A 12,721-nucleotide genomic window follows, 5' to 3' on the forward strand; every position below is an offset into this window, starting at 1 on the left:
GCAGGAGAATCATTTGAACCCAGGAGGCAGAGGTTACAGTGAGCCGACGTGGCACCACTAAACTCCAGCCTGAGCGACAGAGCAAAACATCATCTCAAAAAAAAAAAAAAAAGAGTAAGGTCACAAAGAATAACAAAGGGGTGAGAAGAAGGGACAGCCAAGAGCAAAGGGAGAAGGCCACGAACGAAGAGGCGAGCCCTGGGTCCCACTATCATACAGAATGTCAGAGAAGAATGAAATCTATAAGAAAATTCCTGATCAAACAGAAGAGAAACAGACCGCTTCACATTCCTGTCTGCTTGTCTTGCAATTAAAGGCAGAATTAACTTGAGAGATGACATAAGAACCAACATTACCTGCTTCTGAAGTGTGGCATCCTTTTCCCTCTCCAGCACCTTAGCAAAAAATACATAAAAACTTTCCTCTATTGGCTGGAAAATTAATCTGGCCACAAGGGAGCCAAGATTATTCACTATATCATACACACCTACAAAACAAAAAGGAAGAAACAACAATCATGTTGTTTTTTCTACTTTAATTTTCACAGCACTATTAAAATTATTTATTTAATATTTTCATTACAGTTTATTTATCTTGAGATAATTATAGATTCATACAGATTTATAAGAAGTAATAGTGGCCAGGCATGCCTATAATTCCAGCACTTTGGGAAGCCAGGGTGGGCAGACTGCTTGAGCCCAGGAGTCTGAGATTAGCCTTGGCAACAGAGAGAAACCCTGTCTCTACAAAAACAGAAAAAAATTAGTCAGGCATGCTGGTGTGCATTTGTAATCCCAGTTATTCAGGAGGCTGAGGTGGGAGGATCACCCGAGCCCAGGAGGTTGAGGCTGCAGTGAGTTGTAATGGTACCATTGCACTCTAGCCTGGGCAAGAGAGTGAGACACTGTCTCAAAAATAAATAAATAAAGGAAGAAAGAAAGAAAAAAATGGAAGTAATAGAGGGATCCCACATACCCTTTACCCAATGGTAACACTGTGTAAAACTATAGTACAATATCACAACCAGGATACCAATATTGATACAGTCAAGACACAGAATGCTTCTATCAACAGTATTTTCTTATATAGGTCATTAATGCAAAGTTGATGTTTTTCTATTTTATTTCCATTACTTTGGGATTATATTAAAAGACAAATATAAAAATACTGAAAGAAGGCCAGGTGTGGTGGCTCACGCCTGTAATCCAAGCACTTTGGAGGCCAAGGCGGGCGATCACCTGAGGTCAGGAGTTCAAGACCAGCCTGACCAACACGGTGAAACCCTGTCTTAAAAAAAAAAAAAAAAATACTGAAAGACTATCTAGCTACATAAACATCGGACAGATTGGGGCTGTGAGTCAGTGAGCTCCCTTTTCTCCTCTCTTGTCACCTCCCACCCCCAAAATGACCACCAGAGCTCTCAGGAGGCGAACTAAAGGGCCAGGGTTTCACCAGAACACCTGCCACCAAAGTCACATTGGAGGGTATAGTCAGTACGAAGAACTACGATTTACAGTCTTAATTTTCTTTAATCTTCAGGTTCATCTTTCATTAAATATATCAGAGAAAAATATTAGGAAGCACCTATTAATAGTATTCACCTTTAATTAAAACACTACAGAATTTCATCTTACCCTGATCACCAAAATTTAATACGTTCAAAAATGTCATCACATATCGCTCCCCTATAAACAAAAAAGCAAAATAATTAGCATGTCAAATGCACATTAATGTATTGCTTTCTTTCTCTTATCAGCTGTCAACTTTTCCAGCTGATAAATAAAGGAGAAATGTTAGATAACAGTTAAAGACATGTCCTTGTCCTAATGTTGATTTCAAATAATCTCAAAGTAACAATTTGGAAAGTGCTGAGGACTTTATTGACAGCAAATCTCCAAGCCAGTTAAATTAAAAATAAAAAATAGTAATAAAACAAGTCTAAAAATAAGTTTTAAAAAAGTATGTGGAGATAATTAAATTTTAATAATGAAAATGACGGTCCCAAGTTTTAAGGGGAGGTCAGATAATCTGAGCATAAATTATCTGTAAAGTGTCCATGATTATATGCACAAGCTTATCCAAAGGTTCCTCAGGGGTGCAAAGAGCTCCCTGGGGCTGGCAAGGCATCAGACTATCTTAGATTTGAATCATGAACTCAGGCTTGATTCAAATCTAAGATAGTCTAATGCCTTCAAGGTGAAGACACCAGCCAGGGCTCCCATCCCCGTGGCTCATCACAGAAGTTTCTCATCTATGAGGAAAAAATGTTGACCACTGTGGAAAAGGAGCACTAAACAGTGCCCATGCCCTGAAGGGCAAATTCTCACGTCCTAGTAACTTGCTCAAAAGGAAAGCCGCAAGAGGCTGGAAGCAGTGAGGATCTTCTCTCAAGACTCTCTCCCACCCTGCCTCTCTCTCCAAGCCCCTGCCACTGTTTATGGTGGGACCTCTGCAGGTCCTCACAGGCCTGTGTCTCTGTGCTGCTCAGATCCACCCTCACTGATAACAGCTCCAGCTTCTGCAAATACAGTTTTCTTTCTTTCTTTCTTTTTGAGACGGAGTCTCTCTCTGTCACCTGGGCTGGAGTGCAATGACGTGATCTCAGCTTACTGCAACCTCTGCCTCCTGGGCTTAAAAGATGCTCTAGCCTCAGTCTCCTGAGTAGCTGGGATTACAGGTGCCCACCACCACACCTGGCTAATTTTTTTTTATTTTTTATTTTTAGTAGAGATGAGGTTTCACCATGTTGGCCAGGCTGGTTTTGAACTCCTGACCTCAAGTGATTTGCCTGCCTTGGCCTCCCAAAGTACCATGATTACAGGTATGAGCCACCATGCCCAGCCTCAAATACAGCTCTTAAATCAGTCTCTGCTTTCATGTCTTTTTTTTTTTGAGACAGAGCCTGTTGCCCAGGCTGGAGTACAGTGGCACGATGTTATTCACTACAACTTCTGCTTCCTGAGTTCAAGTGATTGTCCTGCCTCAGCCTTCCAGGTAGCTGAGATTATAGGCACCCACCACCACACCCAGCTAATTTAAAAAATTTTTTAGTGGAGATGGGGTTTCGCCATGTTGGTCTGACCTCAAGTGATCCACCTACCTCAGCCTCCCAAAGTGCTGGGATTACAGGTGTGAGCCACCACGCCCGGCCTGCTTTCATAATGGATCTTTTTTTTTTATGAGACAGAGTTTCGCTTGTCAGCCAAGCTGGAATTCAACGGTGCAATCTTGGCTCACTGCAGCCTCTGCCTCCCAGGTTCAAATGATTCTCCCGTCTCAGGCTCCCGTGTAGCTGGGATTACAAGTGCCTGCCACCATGCCCAGCTAATTTTTGTATTTTTAGTAGAGATGGGGTTTCGCCATATTAGCCAGGCTGGTCTCCAACTCCTGACCTCAGGTGATCCACCCACCTTGGCATCCCAAAGTGCTGGGATACAGGTGTGAGCCACAATGGCTCTTAGGGTTTGCAAAAAGTCCAGGCTCCTTAATTCTTTTATACACTAACCCCAAGCTATCATTTTGAGGGCTTTTATATACTGACCCCAAGCTATCATTTTAGCCTCCCTTCATCAACCTCACCCTCATCACCCTGTCATCTTCTGCTGCACCCTACCTCCCAGGTTTTAGCCCTCCAGCTGCTGAGTCAGGCTGGGCCTGCCTTAGCTCTTGGCATTCTCACCATCTAGAGTGTCTTTTCTGCAGGGCCCTCCCTGTCTTTTGGCAGAATAGACCTCTCCTTCCTACACTGTATAAACTCCCTGAGGGTAGGAGCCCCTCTCAGTCATCTCTATGCCCCTGCTTTCCTAGCAAAGCTCTAGGAAATGAGTTTCCAAGTACTACACCCCTCACAGCCCAGTAACAGTTAACCACACAGACGTGTCTTTGGTGAGAGAATGAAATGCTTGAGGCCACGGCATGTTACTTATTCATCTCCGGATTCTCAGCACCTGGCATAGTGTTCAGGAAATGTGGGGGCAGAAGTAACAGCATATACCTTTTTGCTACTACAAAAAGTGAGCTCAGTGGCTCATGCCTATAATCCCAGAACTTTGAGAGGCCAAGGAAGGAGGATTGCTTGAGTCCAGGAGTTCAAGACCAGCGTGGGCAACATCATAAGACCCTGCCTCTACAAAAAAATCAAAGTATTAGCTAGGTGTGATGGCAGGTGCCTTGCCTGTAGTACCAGCTACTTGGGAGGCTGAGGTGGGAGGATCACTTGAGCCCAAGAGGTCAAGGCTGCAGTGAGCTGTGTTTGTACCACTGCATTCCAGCCTGGGTGACAGAGTGAGACCCTGTCTTCAAAAACAAAAAACAAAACAAACAAAAAAACCCAGGGGATTTCAACTTTTTTAGAGCTGTAGTTTTAAAAATATAAAGAATCTTAGAATCTCAGGCAACTTCCTTATTTCACAGCCATGGAGATGGAGGCCCTGAGAAGTTCCTAATGGCCCTCTGCCAGAGGGAGCCAGGCTAGGGGGTCCAACCATGGAGCAGGCTCCTGGCACTGTATTCAGGTAGAGTTCTGGAGGCTTTAGTTTGCAGTAAACTTAAACCTGCTGCTGCAAAGACATGTCTAGAGATGTGTTGTCTGCAATCCAGAAAACCAATTTAGGCCATCACTTGGACTGGATCCATTCCCTCAAACTTATTAAAACTGCTCTTAAAACCCTGGAAGGAAAAAAAGTGCATATGAACAACTGTCCTTTCCAAAATTCTCTCCACTGATTGTCCTGTTCTTACAACAACCTGAACTGTCATCATACACCATTTCACAACAGTTACCTTGTGGCTTGTCTTACTTCATTCACAAATACATGCTGAATAGCCCTCCTATGCCAGGTCACAGCGGGGCAGTGGTGAACGGCACACTCCCTGCTCCTCAGGAACTAAGCGCTCAGGCCCTTTACTCAGCTCTCCTGAGACTTCTGACCCTCCCTTCCCTGAGAAGTCCTCAGAACAGTTTCATTTTTGTAATAGCAAAGTTAGAAGCTTACGCTGGAAACATGTGTGTATTTTCAAAGATCAGAGAGCCCTCAGACACTGCCTGGTCCTATCCCTTGTTCACAGACGGGGAAAGAGGGGTGTAGGGGGAGTTGCTTTCCTTTGGAGACATAACTAACAAAGATACAGACAGAGGTTGGGCGCTGTCTGTAATCCTAGCACTTTGGGAGGCTGAGGCGGGTGGATCACCTGAGGTTAGGAGTTCGAGACCAGCCTGACCAACAAGGTAAAACCCCGTCTCTACTAAAAATACAAAAATTAGCCAGGCATAGTGGCGCATGCCTGTAGTCCCAGCTACACAGGAGGCTGAGACAGGAGAATTGCTTGAACCCAGGAGGTGAAGGTTGCAGTGAGTTAAGATATTAACAGTTGTATTAGAATGCTAGTATTATTTTTTCTGTTTTCTTATTTTTTCTAATGAGACTATATTTGATAATTAAAAGATAATTTTTGAAAAGATTAAAAAATACATTCAGTAATAGGCATATGAATATGAAATGTGTATGCAGAGAGAAACTACTACCTTCAGCAACTTATAGCTGCCTTAAAATCTCATTTTTTAAATTAAAGCTAGGTACAAATAAACCAACACGTATATATACAAAAACAAAATGTGCTTCCAGCCCCTTGCTGGCCCTCCACATTGAGAGCTCTGTCACTGGTAAACTGGAAGGACCGAAGTCTGACCATACTCTCAAATGGGTGCATTTTGTTGTTTAAGAAAATAAATCCAACATTAGAGAATTGACATAATTTTAAAAAAGAAGAAGAAAATAAAATGATATGTGAATGATATAAAATGATAAAATACTTTTATGTAACTGATATAATACTTTTATAATAAATTCATAAGAATCATATAACATGGGGTTTGGAGTTAGACCTGGATCCCGGTTAAGCTGTTCCTTGTTACTGTAAAACCCTGAAGAAGTTCTGCAACCTCACTGACCCTCAGTTTCCTCATCCATGATGAAGGGGAACAACATCTTTCTTACAAGGCTATGGAGAGATTTAAATTAGACAACCTAAGTAAAGCATAAAACTAAATAGAGGTTGGTTTCTCTCTCTGTATTAAGCCCCGTCTTCCCATTTCTGAAGTTCTTCTGCCCCAGAGGCTCTGTGGTCTGGACCCAGGTAATCAGCAGTCCTGTGAAATCCCCTTCTACTACGGTCTCCTGACCATTCAGAGTGTCCTTGTACTTACCTTCTGTCAAAATCTGTTTCAAGAAAGACTGTTTGAAAAAACTCCAAGTCAGTTTAGCCTCTTTCCAGTTTATAAAAGCCTGGAACAGAAAACAAAACAAAAACATCACAGGCATCGCAAGTGTAAGAATGCAATGCTACATGAGAGGCAAAGGCATTCTGGTCCCTAAATCCCAACCTGGAGAGTCTCCACTGAACCCTCATTCAATGCTAAGCACACAGAAGGCATCCCACAAACACTGGGGAAGAATTTACATTACTAAACACAAAGCCAAATTCTGTAAGGGCCTGCCCAAGACTCATATACTGACACCCCTAAAGAACTGCTGCTGTCCCACAGCTAACACATACAGCTCACAGTCTGTTCTTTCCTTAAAAACTGCCTAAAGCATGCCGAGCTGCAGAACAAATTCTGCTCCATCTACTGCACATCATAATGGTATGTTCAGCCATTCAGCCATCCAGGGCCCATTTCCACAAGGGAAAAGGAGCTGCCCTTCCATATTTAAAAAAAACTTAACTTTCCCAGGTCAGGTAAACCACTCAGAATGGATATGACAGAGGAATGGAGAAAATAAAATTTCTGATATGACTCTTCTAAAACTCCAAGCTGGGCACGGTGGCTCACGCCTATTATCCCAATACTTTGGGAGGCCGAGGTAGGTGGATAGCTTGAGCCGGGAGCTTGAGACCAGCCTGGCCAACATGGGAAAAACCCCATCTCTACTAAAAATACAAAAATTAGCTGGGTGTTGTGGTACATGTCAGTAATCCCAGCTACTTGGGAGGCTGAGGCACAAGAATCACTTGAACCCGGAAGGCGGAGGTTGCAGTGAGCTGAGACGGCACCACTGTACTTCAGCCTGGCGACAGAGCGAGAATTTGGCTCAAAGATAGACAGAAAGATAGATAGATAGATAGATAGATAGATCTATCTTCCAGCAGGCACCAAATGGCCATTTTCTAAGAACAAGGAAACACTTAGGTAGGGCAGAGATCAACCTGTAAGAGACAGGTGGCCTCAAAGCCAGGGAGCTGAACACAAAATAGGAGAACAAGGCAGCCAGGGGGCTCAGTATCCTCTGACTCCTATTTTTCTACCTCCCATAGTTCCCTCTGGAGCCCCCTCCTCTATCTTGTAGGCACCTTGGGATCCCAGAATATTTAGACTGGGTGTTAAGTTTTTTTGTTTTGTTTGTTTTAGAAACAGGGTCTCACTCTATCACCCAGGCTGGAATGCAGTGGTGTGATCATAGCCGACTATAACCTCAAACTCCTGGGCTCAAGCCATCTTCCCGCCTCAGCCTCCAGAATAGCTGGGACTACAGGTGTGTGCCACCATGCCCAGCTCATTTTAAAAATTGTTGTAGAGATAAGCGTCTTGCTGCATTGCCCAGGCTTGTCTCAAACTCCTGGCCTCAAGCGATCCTCCCACCTTGGCTCCCAAAGTACTGGGATTACGGGCGTGAGCCATCACGCCTCGTTGATGTTAGGTTCTTAATCCTGGGGTACTTGCATTTTGAAAAGTTGTGATTATCTAAAGTGAAGACTTTTGAATGGTAGGATTTCAGAGGGCTTTTTGGGAGGGGAGGGCTGAATCACAAAGGCCAAGCGCACTCTACCTCTCCAAAAGGTCAGCCACAGCTCTGGAAGTGGGCTCAAGGGCAGGCCTGAAGCCTGCCTTGGTCATGTGGGCCTGTTCTGGGCACAAAGCCCATCTGTGAAGAGCAATGCTATTCAGTAGGAATGTAATGTGAAATTTTCTAGCAGCCACAGTGCACAGGAAAAAAAAAAAGGTGAAATTAATTTTAATATATTTTACTTAACTAAAATATTATCATTTCAACAAGTAATCCATATAAGAAATATTTTTTTCATATTGAGACTTTGAAATTCAATATGTATTTTGCATTTACGGCTCATCTCAATTCAGACTATCCGGACTCCAGAATGCTCTACAGCCACATGTCGCTAGTGGCCAACATTTAGGACAGGGCAAGTCTAGAGCACCTCTGAAAGCAAGGGTCACTTCTAGTCCCCATTCTCCTTACCCCTTGGTTTCTGAATCTTTTTTCCAGACACAGGGAGCACAAATCTGAATCCTCCCAAACTATGCTACCCTCAGGGAATCAGAGACTCAGAGCAGATGCCAGGATATCTCTTTAGCCCAGGAGTAAATCTTCCCTGATGAGAAGGAAATTGGGCTGCAAGATGTTTAAAACCAGGCCATCTCCTTTCCCTGGAACAAAGAGCAGCAGACAATTTCCCACCACTAGGGGGCAGAGGGGACCATGTCATCTTCAGACTCAGATTCTGGCCACAGTGGGCTTCAGTACCTTCTCTCACTCACACTGCTCCCCACCCCTTGCCATGCTGCGGTGGTCCTCCCAGGGGTCAGCAAAGCAGGACCTGTCCTCTTTTAAAAGGAAACAAAGGCTGCTGCTTGTCATGAGGCTCCCTTGACACCTGCTTGCCTGCAGGTTGTGAATGGATTTGGGAAGATGATTGAGCTCTTAAAAGACAAAGTGCTTTGGGAGAGTGAAATCATGATGGTGTACCTAATCCGAGAGATCATACTTGATTTTCTTAATGCCTTTGGTTTAAATGGGCCTGTGGTTTGGAAGGAATGGCCACACCACTTACTAAAGTGCTCATTAAGGACACAGAGGCAGGAAATCCAATCTGAGCTGTGGCTTCTCCAGGCAGGGGCTGAGTGGTGGGAGAGAGGAAGCATGAGGTAGAGTTTTACCATTCTACTCAGAATGGAGGTTAATAATGGAGGTGTCATTTGGGGCGATCAAAAGAGGCCTATTTCACAATAGCTGGGTTGGTAGTGATGAGCTGATCTACATTGCTTGGAATTTCCCTGGAATGCCCTGACCAATAAGCCATTCCACTGCCTCACTGTACTGATGGAGAAACAGAAGGCTGGGGTGGTAAAGGTGATGGACGGTAACTCGGGGGAAGGTCTGGAATCAGAACTTAGAGGCTCATCACACTTCCATCTGAGTCACTCATCAACTTCCCAAACTCTTCTGACTCAGGATGATCTGATCAGCCACATCCTTACCACAATGACAAGAATCACTGGGGAGTGTGAGGCTACCTACCATCCTGTCCCCTGCCCTCCATCACCTCCTCCACCCTACACAGCACTCCTTCCTCTCCCTCTTGCTCCACCTATCCTAGTCATTCTGGGGCTGTCGATGCTGCCCCAGCTTTGTCCATCCTCCCGCTTTCATCCATCCTTCCTCTGTCCTCACTCCTCACCTGGACAATTGCACAGGCTCCCAATGAGCTTTTTTGCCTCCTACTTTCTCTAGCCTATCCTTCTCATTGCAGGTTCAGGCTTTGGAGTCGAGCTCGGAGACTGGGGCTCAACCTGCAGCTCCTTGACTTATTAGGATAAATGCTGTGGACAAGATACTTAACTTTGCTAAGCCTTGGTTTTCTCATCTGCAAAATGGGATAAGAAGTCCTATCTCATGGAGCCAGTGCGAGGATTGAATGAAAACAAAAAAATGAGACACTATAACTCTGTAAGAGATGGCAAGCTCCTCAATACAGGCAGTTTGATCATGGCGCTGTTCAAAAACCTTTCATGGTTAGGGGGTGATCAGAGAAAAAAAAAAAAAAACCTTTCATTTGGCTCCACTGCCCCTGAATTAAGCCCAGGCTCCATAGCATGAGGCCACTACCACCTGACCCTAGCCTGGCAGTCAGGTTTACCTCCCTTCATAACTTTCTGCCACCTTTCCTTTCCCTTTCCCAATTGTCCAGCCAACCTAAGTACCCCAGTTATCCAACACAATGATGGGCAGATAACAAGCACTGAGCAACTTCTCTTTCTTTCTCTGGTCACGAATGCCCATCTCCACCACACGTACCCATTTAACCTCTGCCCACCCATGTGTCAAAGTCCATACAAAAGAAGCTTCCTCCATGAAGCCTTCCTTGATGTTCCTAGATGGAATTCAGCAGTCCTTCCTCTGTGCTTCTATTTTGATAACGCTAGACACACACGGTCCTGTAGCATAGTTAGTTGAGCAAGCATCCTATCTGTTCATCACCATGCAAGTTCTGAGGGTAGGGGCCTCACTCAGGGCACCTGGTACAGTGCTTAACATATAATAATGCTTAATACACGCTTGCTGAGCCAAATTCCTCAGCTTTACTTAAATATTAGCATATCTCTCATATTAAATTCCTCAGAAATGTCAATGAATATAAACGGAAGCCATTATTTGAATTATCATTAATTTGTTGTAAGGTTAAATAAAGAAGATGGAATTCTACAAGAACGGGAAGGGAAATCTCACAATTAGGTCAAATTGATAGTAAATACAATTATTTGACCAGTTTCCGCTAAGGGAGTCCCCAGTGTAGAAAGCTGTTCCAGGGAGCCAAGTCAGGCATGCTGCCCATGGTAAAGTCATACGCTGCATTCATGCATTCAGAATCATCTCATTTCTTTTACTTTTTTTCATTTTTCTTTTTTTTTTTTTTGAGACAGGGTTTCGCTCTGTCACCCAGACTAAAGGGCAGTAGCATGAACAGCTTACTGCAGCCTAGACCTCCAGGGCTCAAGCGACCCTCCTGCCTCAGCCTGAGTAGCTAGGATCACAGGCATGTGCCACTGTGCCCAGTTAATTTTTACATTTTTTTGTAGAGAAGGGTTCTTACCATGTTTCCCAGGCTGGTCTCAAACTCCTGGACTCAAGCAATCCTCCCACTTCAGTCTCCCAAAGTGCTGAGATTACAGGCTTGAGCCACCACACCCGGCCTCTTTTTTTCTTTTTAAAATAATAAGCCTGAATTATGAACTGTTCCACCTGGAACTTCCTAATCTTTATGTAAACAGTAACTACTATGGGCAATGAGCCAATTTCTTTTGGAAGACTACATAACCTCAGGGTAAACCACAGCCTAAAGCTAGTCCCCAGCAAAAGGCAGAGAGAATTGGGTTCAAAACCAGCTATGTGATTTTCGGTTAGTCACTTAACTCCTCTGAACCTCAGTTTTCTTATCTGCAAAATGGAGATAACAGTATTCATCTCCTATGTTACTATGAGAATGAAACACAAAATCCATGTAAAGTGCTTGGTGTAGTGCATGGCACAAAACATGCAGTCAATAGCAGTTATTGTAAATGGCTCTCTGTCAAGGTTCAAATACTTTCATGGAACTCCTGAAGTCTTCAGAGGGGCCTCAGAGGTCATGTAGGCCAACAATCTCACTTTAAAAGTGAAGACCCTGAGGTCTGGGGAGAGTCCCACAGGCTTCAGAGCTATACCTGCTGCCTCTCAAGCCCACAGGAAGCTCCTCGAGGCCCAGGAATCACCTCTCCTACACGTCTGTATCCCCGATGGCATCAAGCATGGCGCCACTTTCTTACTGTATGTTAGTGGGAATAGTATCACTATACATGACACGTACACACAGCCTTCTCATGATCAGGGCTTGGGTCCTTGCAGTCTAGGCATGGGTACTTTCAGGGTATATTACCAGACTGAACTGCTGAGCTCCCACACCAATGCCATCAGCGCTGCCTGGCTAGGGTGCCCCTGTGGAGGCAGCCCTGCTCTCAAAGCATCAGTGTGATGGAGGTGGTATCTGCTGTCACTTAAGGATACCCACTTATGCCAGGCCACATTCTTAAGACTACATGTCCCAACTCATTGTGCCCTCAAAACAACCTTAGGAGGGAGGTACTATTATTATCCCCATTTAACAGATAAGGAAACAAAGCTTAGAGTTCTGAGCCCATCTCAGGTTTGTTTTATTTATTTATTTATTTATTTATTTATTTATTTATTTATTTATTTGAGACAGGGTCTCACTCTATTGCCCAGGCTGAAGTGCAGTGGCACAATCATGACTCACTGCAGCCTTAACCTGGGCTCAAGCGACCCTCCCACCTCAGCCTCCTGAGTAGCTGGGACTACAAGTGCACACCACCACACCCGGCTAATTAAAAAACATTTTTTTTGTAGAGACAGTCCTGCCATGTTGCTCAGGTTGGCCACCACGGAGCTTAACAGACACTTGGCAGATTCTTTACCTTCTCTCTTTGCTTATGCTAATGGTTCAAATGCTCCTTCCCAAAATAGTGCTGGGGCACAGGGACAGGCCCAGTATGAAAAGCTGCCAGGCTTGGTACAGGTGGGCACCAGGGGGCACTCAGGGGAAGAAGAACTCTTCTGTACTCTTGAACCTGCTCTGGGGGCAGAAGCTCTAGGCAAGAGAAGTGATCCTGAGTCCTAACCATCTAAGCCTATAGGTGAGGCACAGTGGTATCCAAAGCTGTCCTGTTGGTTTAGGTTACAGGTGAAATTTAGCTGAGCAGAATGGAGAATCCTCTTCTCACAAATGAGAACATATCTGGCGTTGATACATAATATCTAGTTTTTCTTGAAAAGTTGTACAACAGGATTCCGTAAAGTCTGAGACTTATGTCTCATATATTTCACTACTCTTTCAAGTATCACAAGAGAAATAAGGAGAAATCCAGCATATG

At 44.3% G+C, this 12,721-nt stretch overlaps 1 protein-coding gene across 5 annotated transcripts in view; it reads right to left on the reverse strand.

Annotated features, from left to right (window-relative positions):
* RFT1 (RFT1 homolog) overlaps nt 1–12,721 on the reverse strand; it is a 37,991-nt gene that overhangs the window by 14,188 nt on the left and 11,082 nt on the right. For 4 of the 5 annotated variants that reach the window (XM_012460726.2, XM_012460722.3, XM_064367204.1 and 1 more), the window contains 3 exons: nt 6,206–6,284; nt 1,635–1,685; nt 357–487 (listed from right to left, as the gene is read on the reverse strand). In XM_012460726.2, the coding sequence (XP_012316149.1) occupies nt 357–487; nt 1,635–1,685; nt 6,206–6,284 (261 nt within the window). The remainder of the gene's footprint in view (nt 1–356; nt 488–1,634; nt 1,686–6,205; nt 6,285–12,721) is intronic. The other variant, XM_012460723.2, reaches the window with a different exon arrangement.

Source organism: Aotus nancymaae, unplaced genomic scaffold (assembly GCF_030222135.1).
Source record: "Aotus nancymaae isolate 86718 unplaced genomic scaffold, 86718_ANA_hifiasm-v0.15.2.pri h1tg000067l, whole genome shotgun sequence".
Taxonomy (NCBI): domain Eukaryota; kingdom Metazoa; phylum Chordata; class Mammalia; order Primates; family Aotidae; genus Aotus; species Aotus nancymaae.